Raw genomic sequence first — 20,375 nt, 5'->3', positions numbered from 1 at the left:
GGTTTATCACCCTGGTCAGCTACTCCATCACCCTGGTCAGTGGGTTTATCACCCTGGTCAGTGGGTTTATCACCCTGGTCAGTGGGTTTATCACCCTGGTCAGCTACTCCATCACCCTGGTCAGTGGGTTTATCACCCTGGTCAGTGGGTTTATCACCCTGGTCAGTGGGTTTATCACCCTGGTCAGCTACTCCATCACCCTGGTCAGTGGGTTTATCACCCTGGTCAGCTACTCCATCACCCTGGTCAGTGGGTTTATCACCCTGGTCAGTGGGTTTATCACCCTGGTCAGTGGGTTTATCACCCTGGTCAGCTACTCCATCACATCACCCTGGTCAGCTACTCCATCACCCATGGTCAGCAGCTACTCCATCACCCTGGTCAGTGGGTTTATCACCCTGGTCAGCTACTCCATCACCCTGGTCAGTGGGTACTCCCTGGTCATGGGTTTATCACCCTGGTCAGCCACTCCATCACCCTGGTCATGGGTTTATCACCCTGGTCAGCTGGTCAGTGGGTTTATCACCCTGGTCAGTGGGTTTATCACCCTGGTCAGCATGTTTATCACCCTGGTCAGCTACTCCATCACCCTGGTCAGTGAGTTTATCACCCTGGTCAGTGGGTTTATCACCCTGGTCAGCTACTCCATCACCCTGGTCAGTGGGTTTATCACCCTACTCCATCACCCTGGTCATCACCCTGCAGCTACTCCATCACCCTGGTCAGTGGGTTTATCACCCTGGTCAGTGGGTGTATCACCCTGGTCAGTGGGTATCACCATGGGTTTATCACCCTGGTCAGCTACTCCATCACCCTGGTCAGCTACTCCATCACCCTGGTCAGCTACTCCATCACCCTGGTCAGCTACTCCATCACCCTGGTCAGTGGGTTTCCATCACCCTGGTCAGTGGGTTTCCATCACCCTGGTCAGCTACTCCATCACCCTGGTCAGTGGGTTTATCACCCTGGTCAGCTACTCCATCACCCTGGTCAGCTACTCCATCACCCTGGTCAGCTACTCCATCACCCTGGTCAGTTACTCCATCACCCTGGTCAGTTACTCCATCACCCTGGTCAGCTACTCCATCACCCTGGTCAGCTACTCCATCACCCTGGTCAGTGGGTTTATCTGGTCCATCACCCTGGTCAGCTACTCCATCACCCTGGTCAGTGGGTTTATCACCCTGGTCAGCTACTCCATCACCCTGGTCAGCTACTCCATCACCCTGGTCAGTGGTCCATCACCCTGGTCAGTTACTCCATCACCCTGGTCAGCTACTCCATCACCCTGGTCAGTTACTCCATCACCCTGGTCAGCTACTCCATCACCCTGGTCAGCTACTCCATCACCCTGGTCAGTTACTCCATCACCCTGGTCAGCTACTCCATCACCCTGGTCAGCTACTCCATCACCCTGGTCAGTTACTCCATCACCCTGGTCAGCTACTCCATCACCCTGGTCAGTTACTCCATCACCCTGGTCAGCTACTCCATCACCCTGGTCAGTGGGTTTATCACCCTGGTCAGCTACTCCATCACCCTGGTCAGCTACTCCATCACCCTGGTCAGCTACTCCATCACCCTGGTCAGTTACTCCATCACCCTGGTCAGCTACTCCATCACCCTGGTCAGCTACTCCATCACCCTGGTCAGCTACTCCATCACCCTGGTCAGTTACTCCATCACCCTGGTCAGCTACTCCATCACCCTGGTCAGCTACTCCATCACCCTGGTCAGCTACTCCATCACCCTGGTCAGCTACTCCATCACCCTGGTCAGCTACTCCATCACCCTGGTCAGTTACTCCATCACCCTGGTCAGCCAATTTGATCAATGAACCTCGAAAATAACTTCAATATAAAAATATGTATGACGTAAACTTCTGTATGACGTAATCATTCAGAATATGAATAAATTAAGGGATGAAAAATAAACGTGTCGACTACAGTTTAATATTCCCAGTAGAGGCACATTCCACAGAATGTACAGACATGTGATAAACAAAACAATGATTTTATTTGGTGTTGATAGAAAATGTTCTAGAGGCGCAGGGGGGAACCCTGTGAAATGATGCAGGGCAACGCTTGAGAACACGAACCATGGTGAGTAATAAGGATAATAATGAGCGTTCCTTGGTATGTGTGTAACCTAGCTACATATTTAGTAAACGTGGCTTTAGGGAGAGAGAAGCCCTCCGTGAAGGGGTCTCGGTGCCGGGGAGCTGTTTACTGTTGTTGTACAAAAAGGCGTTTTGACGGTGTGTGAGGCGTTTCTGTTCTGTCTTATTTGTTGGCCACGCCCTGACTTTTTTTTTTTGAAACACTAAACCGACTGAACCTGCCCCACGCCCGCCTCGCTTCCTCTCATCGCATGAGTTGACATGGATAGAAAAGAGCAGAAGCTTTGAACTATCCCAACAGACTCCCGTCCTACCGAACCGAGACAAGTGGAGTGGATAACCCAGTCAGACGAGATCGCTAATTAGACTACACACAGACTCGAATACATCGCTACAGTCGGTCCTCTCGTGCACCGTCCCGTTTCATCTGTCGTTATTATATGATTATTATTGCGGCCGCTCGCACCTTGTTATTCCGGTGGGGAGTAAATTTATATGGCCGCGACGCTGATCACGATGAGCGCTGGGACCGGGCAGGACGAGATGTTCTACACCCTGCTCAAGCCCATGCTTTCGGAAGGCTTCCCGGCCGAGGAGTCGGCTCTGTTCGGTTTCGATACCAAGAACCTACTGACGGAAAGGAGTGGACAGAGTGAATACGCGCACCAGGTAATGTAGTTAGTCAGTGTTGAGATGTTCTTCCCGGTGTTCAGATGTCCTCCCCGGTGTTCAGATGTCCTCCCCGGTGTTGAGATGTTCTCCCCGGTGTAGGCTATTCTTTATCTCAGAATGGGCGAGGTTGGTTGGCATGTTGCAAAGCACTAAAGGCTGTTCGTTTTGCTGTGATGTGGGGAATTCTATAGTATTATTTTTAAAAATGTAGAGGAGATTGGCGCTTTAATTGTGCGTAATAATAACGTCTGATGTTGTTTATGGTCGTAAGTATTTTATCATTCGATGTGTAGGCCTATGGGTCGGGACACAGCAGGAAGATTACATGATTGGGAACGAGAGACATCGTCGGAACGGCAGGTAGCTTAGTGGTTAGAGTGTTGGACTAGTAACTGAAAGGTTGCTGGATTGAATCCCCCAAGCTGACAAGGTGAAAGATTGTTACCTTGTCAGCTTGGGGGATTCAATGCCCCTGAACAGGCAGTTAACCCATTGTTTCTAGGCCGTCATTGTAAATAAGAATTTGTTCTTAACTGACTTGCCTAGTTAAAAAAAAAAAATAGCAAGACGCATTTAGCTCATAGTTCATTGGAACTGGTAGGACAGGCAGCTATGCCAGACAGTGCCAGTTGCTCACACGCTCACAATTGGTTTCTTGGCTACCATTCCCATCAACAACTGACTCCGTCCGATCCCATCTACTCTCTAACGCACGGTGCGAGTCCGGACCCAACCCGATATAGTAGGTAGAAACTTCCCAGCAATGTCGACAGACAGACAGCCCGACCGCCTTAATCGGAACACTTGTGGCACATATACATGACCAGTTAACAGCTGGACGATCTAAACGACAGAAATAGAAAAGCGTTCCTCCAGCCAGCAGGCCATTGCGTAAAGAACAGGACAGAGCAGTTTCTTTGCGGGACAGGAGAAGCACCAACAGGGAGGGTGTTTTTCCTTGCCAATGTCCAGTAACCATTTCCTCCATTAGTTGAATGATCTTTAATGAGTTATTTATGTGGAGCCTGAAGAGTATTTATGATGGTGGTGTGTGTGTGTTTTGTTTTTCTCCTGAGCAGAAGGAATGGAGAGAGAGAGTCAGGTTCATTCCTTCATCATGACCACCTGTCAGTAGGCTGCTGTCCCAAATGGCACCCTATTCCCTATGTAGTGCACTAGTTTTAACCCGACGTTAATGGCTCCCTATTCCCTATGTAGTGCACTACTTTTAACACGACGTTAATGGCTCCCTATTCCCTATGTAGTGCACTACTTTTAACCCGACGTTAATGGCACCCTATTCCCTATGTAGTGCACTAGTTTTAACCCAACGTTAATGGCACCCTATTCCCTATGTAGTGCACTACTTTTAACCCGACGTTAATGGCACCCTATTCCCTATATAGTGCACTACTTTTAACACGACGTTAATGGCTCCCTATTCCCTATGTAGTGCACTAGTTTTAATCACAGCCCTGTGGGTGCCGTTTGGGAAGCAGACAGGGCCTGTTTAAAGCCCTCTGGTCTGGTTGGTGTGAGGACAGTTTACAGCTGAGGTGGGAATGTGGCAGCAGCTCACTGAAGGCTACTTGACACATGTCTGCCTGGTGACTCTGTCTGTCCTATCAGACATTACTACCGGACTCCTCATCCCACTGGCCACCACATAGTTTCAGCATGACACCGTCAAACACTGGTTCTGAACTCTTAATAAATGGACTGTACAGAATGTAGTATCTTAATTTGATCACTCTTTTCTTGCGGATAATTTCCCCCTTTGCATCGATTAAACCCATACTACTAACACACGATTTCTATTTTACAGTATTGCACTTTTTCCACGTAGTCTACTTTTCGGACCAGCTAAGAGCCTATCGACCGATCAAGTAACATTATGGACTAAACGTTCAGATCCTATTGCTGCAGGATTATTTTGTATGTGACAATATAGGTCAAATTATGATCCTCCATCTGTATGAGGTTTGACATGATAGATGAAGTTGCATTACAGACATGTTCAGGTTTGTTGGTACCTCTTCACAAAAAAAACAAAGAATGTACCATTTTCTCTGAAATAACTTGACATTTACAAAAGTAATTATTTATTATTTAGTTAATAAAAATCAAACTTTGTTTCTTTATTTTTTTATTCAACATAATATTGTACATAATAAAATGACTTGGACACAAATGATGGGACCCTTAAACCTAATATTATGTGGCACAACCTTCAGAGGTAATCACTGCAATCAAATGTTCTCTGTAGCTCTCAGTGAGACTCCTGCACCTGTTAACAGGTAGTTTGGCCCACTCTTCCTGAGCAAACTGCTCCAGGTTTGACTGTCTCAGGTTTGATGGGTGACTCCTGCACCTGTTAACAGGTAGTTTGACCCACTCTTCCTGAGCAAACTGCTCCAGGTGTCTCAGGTTTGATGGGTGACTCCTGTACCTGTTAACAGGTAGTTTGGCCCACTCTTCCTGAGCAAACTGCTCCAGGTTTGACTGTCTCAGGTTTGATGGGTGACTCCTGCACCTGTTAACAGGTAGTTTGACCCACTCTTCCTGAGCAAACTGCTCCAGGTGTCTCAGGTTTGATGGGTGACTCCTGTACCTGTTAACAGGTAGTTTGGCCCACTCTTCCTGAGCAAACTGCTCCAGGTTTGACTGTCTCAGGTTTGCTGGGTGACTCCTGCACCTGTTAACAGGTAGTTCGGCCCACTTTTCCTGAGCAAACTGCTCCAGGTTTGACTGTCTCAGGTTTGCTGGGTGACTCCTGCACCTGTTAACAGGTAGTTTGGCCCACTCTTCCTGAGCAAACTGCTCCAGCTGTCTCAGGTTTGATGGGTGCTTTCTCCAGACTGTAGGATTCAGATCAGGAGTCATTAGAAGGCCTCTTCAGAATAATGTTTTGTTGTTATCCATTCTATGGACGTGTTTAGCTGTGTGTTTTGGGTCGATATCTTGTTTGGAGGAAACCTGCGACTGAGACAGAGATTTCTCACGCTGGGCATTACGTTTGGCTCCAGAATGCCTTGATAGTCTGGAGATTTCATTGCGTCCTGCACTGATTCAAGGCACCCCTCTGTGCCAGGCGCAACACAGCAGCCCCAACACATAACCCAGCCTCCTCCATGCTTCACTGTAGGTATGGCGTCCTGCACTGATTCAAGGCACCCCTCTGTGCCAGGCGCAACACAGCAGCCCCAACACATAACCCAGCCTCCTCCATGCTTCACTGTAGGTATGGCGTCCTGCACTGATTCAAGGCACCCTGTGCCAGGCGCAACACAGCAGCCCCAACACATAACCCAGCCTCCTCCATGCTTCACTGTAGGTATGGCGTCCTGCACTGATTCAAGGCACCCCTCTGTGCCAGGCGCAACACAGCAGCCCCAACACATAACCCAGCCTCCTCCATGCTTCACTGTAGGTATGGTGTCCTGCACTGATTTGAGGCACCCTGTGCCAGGCGCAACACAGCAGCCCCAACACATTACCTCCTCCATGTTTCACTGTACAGCAGCCCCAACACATAACCCAGCCTCCTCCATGTTTCACTGTACAGCAGCCCCAACACATTACCCAGCCTCCTCCATGTTTCACTGTACAGCAGCCCCAACACATTACCCAGCCTCCTCCATGTTTCACTGTACAGCAGCCCCAACACATTACCCAGCCTCCTCCATGTTTCACTGTACAGCAGCCCCAACACATTACCCAGCCTCCTCCATGTTTCACTGTACAGCAGCCCCAACACATTACCCAGCCTCCTCCATGTTTCACTGTACAGCAGCCCCAACACATTACCCAGCCTCCTCCATGTTTCACTGTACAGCAGCCCCAACACATTACCCAGCCTCCTCCATGTTTCACTGTACAGCAGCCCCAACACATTACCCAGCCTCCTCCATGTTTCACTGTACAGCAGCCCCAACACATTACCCAGCCTCCTCCATGTTTCACTGTACAGCAGCCCCAACACATTACCCAGCCTCCTCCATGTTTCACTGTACAGCAGCCCCAACACATTACCCAGCCTCCTCCATGTTTCACTGTACAGCAGCCCCAACACATTACCCAGCCTCCTCCATGTTTCACTGTACAGCAGCCCCAACACATTACCCAGCCTCCTCCATGTTTCACTGTACAGCAGCCCCAACACATTACCCAGCCTCCTCCATGTTTCACTGTACAGCAGCCCCAACACATAACCCAGCCTCCTCCATGTTTCACTGTACAGCAGCCCCAACACATTACCCAGCCTCCTCCATGTTTCACTGTACAGCAGCCCCAACACATTACCCAGCCTCCTCCATGTTTCACTGTACAGCAGCCCCAACACATTACCCAGCCTCCTCCATGTTTCACTGTACAGCAGCCCCAACACATTACCCAGCCTCCTCCATGTTTCACTGTACAGCAGCCCCAACACATTACCCAGCCTCCTCCATGTTTCACTGTACAGCAGCCCCAACACATTACCCAGCCTCCTCCATGTTTCACTGTACAGCAGCCCCAACACATTACCCAGCCTCCTCCATGTTTCACTGTACAGCAGCCCCAACACATTACCCAGCCTCCTCCATGTTTCACTGTACAGCAGCCCCAACACATTACCCAGCCTCCTCCATGTTTCACTGTACAGCAGCCCCAACACATTACCCAGCCTCCTCCATGTTTCACTGTACAGCAGCCCCAACACATAACCCAGCCTCCTCCATGTTTCACTGTACAGCAGCCCCAACACATTACCCAGCCTCCTCCATGTTTCACTGTACAGCAGCCCCAACACATTACCCAGCCTCCTCCATGTTTCACTGTACAGCAGCCCCAACACATTACCCAGCCTCCTCCATGTTTCACTGTACAGCAGCCCCAACACATTACCCAGCCTCCTCCATGTTTCACTGTAGGTATGGTGTTCTTTTCTTTAAAAACTGAATTTCTTAATCTGTGAACGTAGAGCTGATGTGACTTGCCAAAAAGCTCCAGTTTTGTACTCATCTGTACCAAAGGACATTCTCCCAGAAGGATTGTGGCTTGTCAATATCCCTTTGAGCAAATTCCAGTCTGTTTTTTTTTTCAAAAGTGGAGTCCTCCTGGGTCTTCTTCTTCTATGGAATCCACTTTCGCTCCAAAAAAAAAAGCGGAACACGTTGGAGTTCAGCTTGTATCTATTTGGCAGTTATCCTTGGTTCTTCCTTTTCTACCAGTCTCCTGATCAATCTGGGGTCCATTTTTTCCCTCTTGCTGCCGCGCCCAGGAAGGCAGTTCCACGGACCTTAAAAACGTCTCCTTAAATAAGATGTTCAACTGTTCGTCACAGGAACATCAAGCTGCTTGGAGATGGTCTCGTAGCCTTTACCTTTTACCAGGATGGTCTTTTATTGGTCTTTCTGATCTCAGACAAATCTCTCCGTAGCTTTACTCTGGTCCATGGTCAGTATGGTGACCACAATGATACCAAACAGCTCAGTGACTACTTTACTCTGGTCCATGGTCAGTGTGGTGCAACACAATGATACCAAACAGCTCAGTGACTACTTTACTCTGGTCCATGGTCAGTGTGGTGACCACAATGATACCAAACAGCTCAGTGACTACTTTACTCTGGTCCATGGTCAGTGTGGTGACCACAATGATACCAAACAGCTCAGTGACTACTTTACTCTGGTCCATGGTCAGTGTGGTGCAACACAATGATACCAAACAGCTCAGTGACTACTTTACTCTGGTCCATGGTCAGTGTGGTGACCACAATGATACCAAACAGCTCAGTGACTACTTTACTCTGGTCCATGGTCAGTGTGGTGACCACAATGATACCAAACAGCTCAGTGACTACTTTACTCTGGTCCATGGTCAGTGTGGTGACCACAATGATACCAAACAGCTCAGTGACTACTTTACTCTGGTCCATGGTCAGTGTGGTGACCACAATGATACCAAACAGCTCAGTGACTACTTTACTCTGGTCCATGGTCCGTGTGGTGACCACAATGATACCAAACAGCACAGTGATGGACTTCTCTCCATTTAAATAGGCTGGATTACTGATTACTAAAATGATTGGAGACGTGTGTGTGTGTGTGTGTGTGTGTGTGTGTGTGTGTGTGTCTGTGTGTTCTCCGTCCTACAGACCTGAACCTCTGAGTCTGCGCTGACGGGTTGTGTGTGTGTGTGTTGTGTGATGATAATTAAAGAAACAAATTAGTTTTCTTATCACTATAATCTAATTATTTATGATCTTTTCTGAGGGGTACCAACAAATGTGTCCAGGCCATCTTTCTTTTAGAATATATTTGTAGAATAAGCGATAATTAATCTCTTTTTCACAGCTTCTATGCTTTTTTCTCACACACCAAAGACGAGTAATCGTGATAAAATAGCTTTTCATTTGAAGCATTATTTCAATGAGCTGTACCAACACATTTGAACTGTAAATGATTGAACTTCATGTTGATACCTGAACGTATTCTTCCTGTCCAATGCAGCATGTCGATACCTGAACGTATTCTTCCTGTCCAATGCAGCATGTCGATACCTGAACGTATTCTTCCTGTCCAATGCAGCATGTCGATACCTGAACGTATTCTTCCTGTCCAATGCAGCATGTCGATACCTGAACGTATTCTTCCTGTCCAATGCAGCATGTTGATACCTGAACGTATTCTTCCTGTCCAATGCAGCATGTCGATACCTGAACGTATTCTTCCTGTCCAATGCAGCATGTCGATACCTGAACGTATTCTTCCTGTCCAATGCAGCATGTCGATACCTGAACGTATTCTTCCTGTCCAATGCAGCATGTCGATACCTGAACGTATTCTTCCTGTCCTGTCCCTGAACGTGTTCAATGCAGCATGTCGATACCTGAACGTATTCTTCCTGTCCAATGCAGCATGTCGATACCTGAACGTATTCTTCCTGTCCAATGCAGCATGTCGATACCTGAACGTATTCTTCCTGTCCAATGCAGCATGTCGATACCTGAACGTATTCTTCCTGTCCAATGCAGCATGTCGATACCTGAACGTATTCTTCCTGTCCAATGCAGCATGTCGATACCTGAACGTATTCTTCCTGTCCAATGCAGCATGTCGATACCTGAACGTATTCTTCCTGTCCAATGCAGCATGTCGATACCTGAACGTATTCTTCCTGTCCAATGCAGCATGTCGATACCTGAACGTATTCTTCCTGTCCAATGCAGCATGTCGATACCTGAACGTATTCTTCCTGTCCAATGCAGCATGTCGATACCTGAACGTATTCTTCCTGTCCAATGCAGCATGTCGATACCTGAACGTATTCTTCCTGTCCAATGCAGCATGTCGATACCTGAACGTATTCTTCCTGTCCAATGCAGCATGTCGATACCTGAACGTATTCTTCCTGTCAATGCAGCATGTCGATACCTGAACGTATTCTTCCTGTCCAATGCAGCATGTCGATACCTGAACGTATTCTTCCTGTCCAATGCAGCATGTCGATACCTGAACGTATTCTTCCTGTCCAATGCAGCATGTTGATACCTGAACGTATTCTTCCTGTCCAATGCAGCATGTTGATACCTGATATTCTTCCTGTCCAATGCAGCATGTCGATACCTGAACGTATTCTTCCTGTCCAATGCAGCATGTCGATACCTGAACGTATTCTTCCTGTCCAATGCAGCATGTTGATACCTGAACGTATTCTTCCTGTCCAATGCAGCATGTTGATCATACTGATTGTATCACTTGATGATCAAAGATGTAAGAAAAATCAATTAAAGGATTGTTTCATTATGTTAATTAAAACCAAATAAATTAAAAATATTGTTTCCACTATTAAGTTAATGAAAACAAAATCAATTAAAGGATTGTTTCTCTATTAAGTTTATTAAAACAAAGTGAAATCGCCCCAAAAAACATCATGATTATTTTTTTTATAACATTCCATTTACAACCAAAATAGAGATTTGGTTCAGAAATAATAATGAGCCAACCTTTTAAGTAAGTCTGTTTTCTGTCTCTCCTCAGACAGGGAAGAGTGAGCTGGATAAGTACCTCTCCCCCCAGACGCCTCTCCTGATGCCCCATCCTGACCCTTCAGAGCAGAACAAGTCTCGGCGGGACAGTGCCTCTGTGATGGATCACTTCTTTGGCGACGACCAGGGTGGATCTCCTTACAGCATCAACATGAACGTCTTCCTGCCCGACCTGGCCTACCTGAGGATGGGCTTGTGTCGGCCGGCACGCCCAGGGCCTGGGGGTAACGGCGGAGGCATGGGCCAGCAGGTCAAAACAGAACCCCCGTCCTCCTCTCCCTTCGCCCATCCTCACCCTCACTGCCCCAGCAGTAGCGTCCACAGTAACAGCATCAGCCTTTCCACGGTAACGTCGGTGTCTTCTTCTTCTTCTTCTTCGTTACCAGAGTTCACTAGTGTGTTCAGCCCGTCGGGTGGTGGTGACCCGACCTCTGACGCCGTGGCAACGGGAGGTTCTGTTTACGTGAAGGAGGAGCTGGGGTCGTTCGATCTGCCTCACGACGACTCTCTGTTCCAGCTGCTCTCTGCGGAGCTGGACTCCGCCCCTCTCGCGCCCATGCATCACCACGGCAACAATGCTCATCACCGGGCGGGGCAGCATCACGGAGGTTCCGGTCCCTCGCCCGTCATGCACACCTTCCACGACCTACACTTAGCCGCCCAGGCCCAGCAGCAACACCAACAACTACAGAGTGCCAAGGAAAGCTACTGTGGTGGGCTGCACAGCGTGGGAGGGGCCTACCCTCACCCTCACTTCCTCCAGCAGCCCCAGCACCATCAGGCCAAGGCCCCCTACCTGCCCCCCTCTCCTCCCAGCTCGGAGCCCAGCTCCCCAGATCGTCAGAAGGACCTCCTTCAGAATCTCTCGCCTCCCCCTTCATATGCCGCCACTATCGCCTCCAAGCTGGGAGTGAGCGTCTCCCCCAGTCTTTCCCCCACCGGTGTGGCTCGGCCCTCAGCCTCAAGTCTAACTCCAACCCCAGGCTGCGGCCCAGCTCCAAGCCTGAACCAGTCCATGCAGGTCCGCTACAACCGCAGGACCAACCCAGACCTGGAGAAGAGGAGGATACACCACTGTGACTTCCCAGGTCAGGACACCTCCCTCTACTGTCAGGACTTATCCCTCCCTCCCTCTACTGTCAGGACCCCTCCCTCCCTCCCTCCCTCCCTCCCTCCCTCCCTCCCTCCCTCCCTCCCTCTACTGTCAGGACCCCTCCCTCCCTCTACTGTCAGGACCCCTCCCTCCCTCCCTCCCTCCACTGTCAGGACTTATCCCTCCCTCTACTGTCAGGACTTATCCCTCCCTCCCTCTACTGTCAGGACTCCTCCCTCCCTCCCTCCCTCTACTGTCAGGCCTCCCTCTCTCCCTCCCTCTACTGTCAGGCCTCCCTCCCTCCCTCCCTCCACTGTCAGGCCTCCTCCCTCCCTCCCTCCCTCTACTGTCAGGCCTCCCTCCCTCCCTCCCTCCCTCCCTCCCTCCCTCCCTCCACTGTCAGGCCTCCTCCCTCCCTCCCTCTACTGTCAGGCCTCCTCCCTCCCTCCCTCCCTCTCTCAGCTGCAGAGCTTTACTTTAGGTTTACTTTCTGTGTGTTGGTCGTCTATTTCAGTTTATCATGAAGACGTTGTGCTTGTTCCTCCCTCCCATCCAATCCACTGTCAGGCCTCCTCCCTCCCTCCCTCCCTCTAGTGTCAGGCCTCCCCTCCCTCCCTCCCTCCCTCCTGTCCTCCCTCCTCCACTGTCAGGACTTATCCCTCCCCATACTGTCAGTGTTATCCCTCCCTCCCTCTACTGTCAGGACTCCTCCCTGTCCTCCCTTATGTCAGGCCTCCCTAGCTCTCCCTCCCTTACTGTCAGGCCTCCTCCCTGTCCTGTGTTAGGGCGGTGGTCTCCCTCCCTCCCTGTCCTGTGTTAGGGTCCCCTCCCTCCCTCCCTTCCCTCCCTGTCCTCCCTCCACTGTCAGGCCTCCTCCCTCCCTCCCTCTGTTATGGGTGGTGCCTCCTTACTCCTCTACTGTCAGGCCTGGTCCCTCCCTCCCAGCTCTACTGTCAGGCCTCCCTCCCTCCCTCCCTGTCCTGTGTTACTGTCAGGCCTCCTCCCTCCCTCCCTGTGTTACTGGGTCAGGTCTCCTCCCTCCCTGTCCACTGTCAGGCCTGGTCCCTCCCTCCCTCCCTCTACTGTCAGGCCTCCCTCCTCCCTCCCTCCCTCCCTGTCCTCCCTCCCTCCCTGGGTGGTGGTCTCCCTCCCTCCCTCCCATCCTCCACTGTCAGGCCTGGTCCCTCCCTCCCTCTACTGTCAGGCCTCCTCCCTTATCCCTCCCTCCACTGACTAGGCCTCAGTCCCTCCCCTCCTCTACTGTCAGGCCTCCTCCCTCCCTGTCTATAGTGTCCTGTCAGGCCTCCCTGATTCCCTCCACTGTCAGGCCTCCTCCCTTATCCCGGTGGTCTACTGCTCAGTGTCCCTGTCCTGTGTTATGGGTCCCTCCTCCCTCCTTCCACTGTCAGGCCTCCTCCCTCCCTCCACTGTCAGGCATCCCTGTCCTCCCTTACTGTCAGGTCTTTCCCTCCCTCCCTCCTGTACTGTGTTAGGCCTGGTCTCCCTCCCTCCCTCCCTCCCTCCCTCCCTCCACTGTCAGGCCTCCTCCCTCCCTCCCTCTACTGTCAGGCCTCCCTCCTCCCTCCCTCCCTCCACTGTCAGTGTCCTCCCTCCCTCCCTCCCTCTACTGTCAGGCCTCCCTCCCTGTTATGGGCTGGTCCCTCCCTCCCTCCTGTCTATCAGTGCCTCCTCCCTCCCTGGGTCCCTCCCTCCCTCCCTCCCTCCTGTGTCCCTCCCTCCCTCCCTCTGATTAGCTCCCTGTCTCCCTCCACTGTCAGGCCTCCTCCCTCCCTCCCTCCACTGTCTAGTGCCTCCTTATGGGTCCTCTGACTGTCAGGCCTCCCCTCCCTCCCTCCCTCCCTCCCTCCCTCCCTCCCTCCCTCCCTCCACTGTCAGGCCTCCTCCCTCCCTCCCTCTACTGTCAGTGCCTCCTCCCTCCCTCCCTCCCTCTCTCAGCTGCAGAGCTTACTTTAGTTTACTTTCTGTGTGTTGGTCGTCTATTTCAGTTTATCATGAAGACGTTGTGCTTGTTCCTCGCTCACATGCAATATGTTGTTTACCATCAATTAGCTCAGTGTCCTGTGTTATGGGTGGTGGTCTGATTAGCTCAGTGTCCTGTGTTATGGGTGGTGGTCTGACTAGCTCAGTGTCCATAGTGTCCTGTGTTATGGGTGGTGGTCTGATTAGCTCAGTGTCCTGTGTTATGGGTGGTGGTCTGACTAGCTCAGTGTCCATAGTGTCCTGTGTTATGGGTGGTGGTCTGATTAGCTCAGTGTCCTGTGTTATGGGTGGTGGTCTGATTAGCTCAGTGTCCTGTGTTATGGGTGGTGGTCTGATTAGCTCAGTGTCCATAGTGTCCTGTGTTATGGGTGGTGGTCTGATTAGCTCAGTGTCTATAGTGTCCTGTGTTATGGGTGGTGGTCTGACTAGCTCAGTGTCCTGTGTTATGGGCGGTGGTCTGACTAGCTCAGTGTCCTGTGTTATGGGTGGTGGTCTGATTAGCTCAGTGTCTATAGTGTCCTGTGTTATGGGTGGTGGTCTGACTAGCTCAGTGTCTATAGTGTCCTGTGTTATAGCTCAGTGTCTATAGTGTCCTGTGTTATGGGTGGTGGTCTGATTAGCTCAGTGTCCTGTGTTATGGGTGGTGGTCTGATTAGCTCAGTGTCCTGTGTTATGGGTGGTGGTCTGATTAGCTCAGTGTCCTGTGTTATGGGTGGTGGTCTGATTAGCTCAGTGTCCTGTGTTATGGGCGGTGGTCTGATTAGCTCAGTGTCCTGTGTTATGGGTGGTGGTCTGATTAGCTCAGTGTCCTGTGTTATGGGTGGTGGTCTGATTAGCTCAGTGTCCTGTGTTATGGGTGGTGGTCTGATTAGCTCAGTGTCCTGTGTTATGGGTGGTGGTCTGATTAGCTCAGTGTCCATAGTGTCCTGTGTTATGGGTGGTGGTCTGACTAGCTCAGTGTCCATAGTGTCCTGTGTTATGGGTGGTGGTCTGATTAGCTCAGTGTCCTGTGTTATGGGTGGTGGTCTGACTAGCTCAGTGTCCATAGTGTCCTGTGTTATGGGTGGTGGTCTGATTAGCTCAGTGTCCTGTGTTATGGGTGGTGGTCTGATTAGCTCAGTGTCCTGTGTTATGGGCGGTGGTCTGATTAGCTCAGTGTCTATAGTGTCCTGTGTTATGGGTGGTGGTCTGACTAGCTCAGTGTCCATAGTGTCCTGTGTTATGGGCGGTGGTCTGATTAGCTCAGTGTCCATAGTGTCCTGTGTTATGGGCGGTGGTCTGACTAGCTCAGTGTCTATAGTGTCCTGTGTTATGGGTGGTGGTCTGATTAGCTCAGTGTCTATAGTGTCCTGTGGTCTGATTAGCTCAGTGTCTATAGTGTCCTGTGTTATGGGCGGTGGTCTGATTAGCTCAGTGTCTATAGTGTCCTGTGTTATGGGTGGTGGTCTGACTAGCTCAGTGTCCATAGTGTTGTAAGTTCTGGGCGGTGGTCTGATTAGCTCAGTGTCCATAGTGTTGTGTTATGTAGAGCGGTGTTCTGACTAGCTCAGTGTCTATAGTGTCTCTGTGTTATGGGTGGTGGTCTGATTAGCTCAGTGTCTATAGTGTCCTGTGGTCTGATTAGCTCAGTGTCTAGGTGTCCTGTGTTATGGGCGGTGGTCTGATTAGCTCAGTGTCTATAGTGTCCTGTGTTATGGGTGGTGGTCTGACTAGCTCAGTGTCCATAGTGTCCTGTGTTATGTATGTGTCTGATTAGCTCAGTGTCCAGAGTGTCCTGTGTTGTAGGGCGGTGGTCTGTAGCTCAGTGTCTATAGTGTCCTGTGTTATGGTTGGTGGTCTGATTAGCTCAGTGTCTATAGTGTCCTGTGTTATGGGCGGTGGTCTGACTAGCTCAGTGTCCATAGTGTCCTGTGTTATGGGCGGTGGTCTGACTAGCTCAGTGTCTATAGTGTCCTGTGTTATGGGTGGTGGTCTGACTAGCTCAGTGTCCTGTGTTATGGGCGGTGGTCTGATTAGCTCAGTGTCCATAGTGTCCTGTGTTATGGGCGGTGGTCTGATTAGCTCAGTGTCTATAGTGTCCTGTGTTACGGGCGGTGGTCTGATTAGCTCAGTGTCTATAGTGTCCTGTGTTATGGGTGGTGGTCTGATTAGCTCAGTGTCTATAGTGTCCTGTGTTATGGGTGGTGGTCTGATTAGCTCAGTGTCTATAGTGTCCTGTGTTATGGGTGGTGGTCTGATTAGCTCAGTGTCTATAGTGTCCTGTGTTATGGGTGGTGGTCTGATTAGCTCAGTGTCTATAGTGTCCTGTGTTATGGGCGGTGGTCTGACTAGCTCAGTGTCCTGTGGTCTGATTAGCTCAGTGTCTATAGGGTCCTGTGTTATGGGCGGTGGTCTGACTAGCTCAGTGTCCATAGTGTCCTGTGTTATGGGCGGTGGTCTGATTAGCTCAGTGTCCATAGTGTCCTGTGTTATGGGCGGTGGTCTGACTAGCTCAGTGTCCATAGTGTCCTGTGTTATGGGCGGTGGTCTGATTAGCTCAGTGTCCTGTGTTATGGGTGGTGGTCTGATTAGCTCAGTGTCCATAGTGTCCTGTGTTATGGGCGGTGGTCTGATTATCTCAGTGTCCTGTGTTATGGGTGGTGGTCTGATTAGCTCAGTGTCCATAGTGTCCTGTGTTATGGGCGGTGGTCTGACTAGCTCAGTGTCCATAGTGTCCTGTGTTATGGGTGGTGGTCTGATTAGCTCAGTGTCCATAGTGTCCTGTGTTATGGGCGGTGGTCTGACTCAGTGAATTTAGTAAACATTACTATTCTCTGTGTGTGTTGCCTCTGAATGACGTTGAATAATTCAGTAATCGACAGCAGGCTTTTAGCCAGCTCTGTAGGATGTTCCCAGAACTCTGTAGACCGGTGTTGCAGAACTCTGTAGTGCCTGTTGTGACCAGAATCCTGGTCAAAAGTAGTGCACTATGTAGGGAACAGGGTGTCGTTTTGGATGCAACCAAGCTCTAGAGATCTGTCAGAGAAACACAGGAAATGGACGACCGAGACGGATTCTTATTGGTTGCATCAAACTGACAGTGTTTCACAGTTAGAAAAACACACCAGTCAGTCCACTGAAACACACACACACACACACACACACATAAACAAACTCCTCTTGGGCTAATATAATACTCATGTGCTCCTCCTGCTTGTCAGCAGCTCTCGTGCCCTCTCACTAATGTTAGATGATGTCAGATAGCCTCTGGCTCTGTGATTGGAGGGTTTACTCAACTCCTCAGCATGTCTGGACTGGCGTGTTGTAAAGGGGAGCAGAACTCTGTAGAGGCGGTGTTGTAGAACTCTGTAGAGACGGTGTTGTAGAACTCTGTAGAGACGGTGTTGTAGAACTCTGTAGAGACGGTGTTGTAGAACTCTGTAGAGACGGTGTTGTAGAACTCTGTAGAGACGGTGTTGCAGAACTCTGTAGAGACGGTGTTGTAGAACTCTGTAGAGACGGTGTTGCAGAACTCTGTAGAGACGGTGTTGTAGAACTCTGTAGAGACGGTGTTGCAGAACTCTGTAGAGACGGTGTTGTAGAACTCTGTAGAGACGGTGTTGTAGAACTCTGTAGAGACAGTGTTGTAGAACAGGGAGACGGTGTTGTAGAACTCTGTAGAGACGGTGTTGCAGAACTCTGTAGAGGCGGTGTTGCAGAACTCTGTAGAGGCGGTGTTGCAGAACTCTGGAGACGGTGTTGTAGAACTCTGTAGAGACGGTGTTGTAGAACTCTGTAGAGACGGTGTTGTAGAACTCTGTAGAGACGGTGTTGTAGAACTCTGTAGAGACGGTGTTGCAGAACAGGGAGACGGTGTTGTAGAACTCTGTAGAGACGGTGTTGCAGAACTCTGTAGAGACGGTGTTGTAGAACTCTGTAGAGACGGTGTTGCAGAACTCTGTAGAGACGGTGTTGTAGAACTCTGTAGAGACGGTGTTGTAGAACTCTGTAGAGGCGGTGTTGTAGAACTCTGTAGAGACGGTGTTGCAGAACTCTGTAGAGACGGTGTTGCAGAACTCTGTAGAGGCGGTGTTGCAGAACAGGGAGACGGTGTTGTAGAACTCTGTAGAGACAGTGTTGTAGAACTCTGTAGAGGCGGTGTTGTAGAACTCTGTAGAGGCGGTGTTGCAGAACAGGGAGACGGTGTTGTAGAACAGGAGACGGTGTAGAGAGAGACGGTGTTGTAGAACTCTGTAGAGGCGGTGTTGTAGAACAGGGAGACAGTGTTGTAGAACTCTGTAGAGACGGTGTTGCAGAACAGGGAGACGGTGTTGTAGAACTCTGTAGAGACGGTGTTGTAGAACAGGGAGACAGTGTTGTAGAACTCTGTAGAGACGGTGTTGTAGAACTCTGTAGAGACGGTGTTGTAGAACAGGGAGACGGTGTTGTAGAACTCTGTAGAGACGGTGTTGTAGAACTCTGTAGAGACGGTGTTGTAGAACAGGGAGACGGTGTTGTAGAACAGGGAGACGGTGTTGTAGAACTCTGTAGAGACGGTGTTGTAGAACTCTGTAGAGACGGTGTTGTAGAACTCTGTAGAGACGGTGTTGTAGAACAGGGAGACGGTGTTGTAGAACTCTGTAGAGACGGTGTTGTAGAACTCTGTAGAGACGGTGTTGTAGAACAGAACTCTGTAGAGGAGACGGTGTTGTAGAACAGGTAGAGACGGTGTTGTAGAACTCTGTAGAGACGGTGTTGTAGAACTCTGTAGAGACGGTGTTGCAGAACAGGGAGACGGTGTTGTAGAACTCTGTAGAGACGGTGTTGTAGAACAGGGAGACGGTGTTGTAGAACAGGGAGACGGTGTTGTAGAACTCTGTAGAGACGGTGTTGTAGAACTCTGTAGAGACGGTGTTGTAGAACAGGGAGACGGTGTTGTAGAACTCTGTAGAGACGGTGTTGTAGAACTCTGTAGAGACGGTGTTGTAGAACAGGGAGACGGTGTTGTAGAACAGGGAGACGGTGTTGTAGAACTCTGTAGAGACGGTGTTGTAGAAGGGAGACTCTGTAGAACTCTGACGGTGTTGTAGAACAGGGAGACGGTGTTGTTGTAGAACTCTGTAGAGACGGTGTTGTAGAACTCTGTAGAGACGGTGTTGTAGAACAGGGAGAGACGGTGTTGTAGAACAGGAGAACAGCGGTGTTGTAGAACTCTGTAGAGACGGTGTTGCAGAACTCTGTAGAGACGGTGTTGTAACAGAGACGGTGTTGCAGAACTCTGTAGAGAACAGGGAGACGGTGTTGTAGAACTCTGTAGAGACGGTGTTGCAGAACTCTGTAGAGACGGTGTTGCAGAACTCTGTAGAGACGGTGTTGCAGAACTCTGTAGAGACGGTGTTGTAGAACTCTGTAGAGACGGTGTTGTAGAACTCTGTAGAGACGGTGTTGTAGAACAGGGAGACGGTGTTGTAGAACTCTGTAGAGACGGTGTTGTAGAACAGGGAGACGGTGTTGTAGAACAGGGAGACGGTGTTGTAGAACAGGGAGACGGTGTTGTAGAACAGGGAGACAGTGTTGTAGAACAGGGAGACGGTTGTATAACCCATAATGACAAAGCAAAAACAGGTTTAAACATTTTTGCTAATTTATTAAAAATAAAAACATTTCCTCATCAATCTACTCATTACCCCATAATGACAAAGAGAACACAGGTTCTTAGAAATGTCTGCTAATTTAAAAACAGAAATACCTTATTTACATAAGTATTCAGACCCTTTGCTATGAGACTCGAAATTGAGCTCAGGTGCATCCTGTTTCCATTGATCATCCTTGAGATCTTTCAACAACCTGATTGGAGTCCACCTGTGGTCAATTCAATTGATTGGACATGATTTGAAAAGGTACACACCTGTCTATATAAGGTCCCACAGTTGACGGATTCCACAGATGTGTAGTATTCTAGAACAGAGGATTCCACAGATGTGTAGTATTCTAGAACAGAGGAATCCACAGATGTGTAGTATTCTAGAACAGAGGAATCCACAGATGTATAGTATTCTAGAACAGAGGAATCCACAGATGTATAGTATTCTAGAACAGAGGAATCCACAGATGTATAGTATTCTAGAACAGAGGAATCCACAGATGTATAGTATTCTAGAACAGCGGAATCCACAGATATATAGTATTCTAGAACAGCGGAATCCACAGATATACATAGTATTGAACAAATAGTATTGTATAACATCATTCCATTGAGAGATAGCATTGTAGAACACATACTGTAGAGAGTATTGTGGATCAGAGGGCTCGTATTGCAGATGAGAGGGCTCGATTGGGATGAGAGGGCTCGATTGCGGATGAGAGGGCTCGTATTGCGGATGAGAGGGCTCGTAGATGAGAGGGCTCGTATTGGGATCAGAGGGCTCGTATTGCGGATGAGAGGGCTCGTATTGGGATGAGAGGGCTCGTATTGCGGA

At 49.7% G+C, this 20,375-nt stretch overlaps 1 protein-coding gene across 1 annotated transcript in view; it reads left to right on the top strand.

The window, feature by feature from the left end:
* Positions 1 to 2,342: 2,342 nt before the first annotated feature.
* Positions 2,343 to 20,375, top strand: part of LOC115115045 (Krueppel-like factor 5) — a 32,526-nt gene continuing 14,493 nt past the window's right edge. The window contains exons 1-2 of the mRNA XM_065015872.1: positions 2,343 to 2,788; positions 10,816 to 11,911. Of these exons, the coding sequence (XP_064871944.1) occupies positions 2,615 to 2,788; positions 10,816 to 11,911 (1,270 nt within the window). The 5' untranslated portion in view covers positions 2,343 to 2,614. The remainder of the gene's footprint in view (positions 2,789 to 10,815; positions 11,912 to 20,375) is intronic.

This window comes from Oncorhynchus nerka, unplaced genomic scaffold (assembly GCF_034236695.1).
Source record: "Oncorhynchus nerka isolate Pitt River unplaced genomic scaffold, Oner_Uvic_2.0 unplaced_scaffold_1235, whole genome shotgun sequence".
Taxonomy (NCBI): Eukaryota; Metazoa; Chordata; class Actinopteri; order Salmoniformes; family Salmonidae; genus Oncorhynchus; species Oncorhynchus nerka.
Note: the sequence above shows the minus strand (reverse complement) of the source record. Positions and strands in the feature narration are given on the sequence as shown.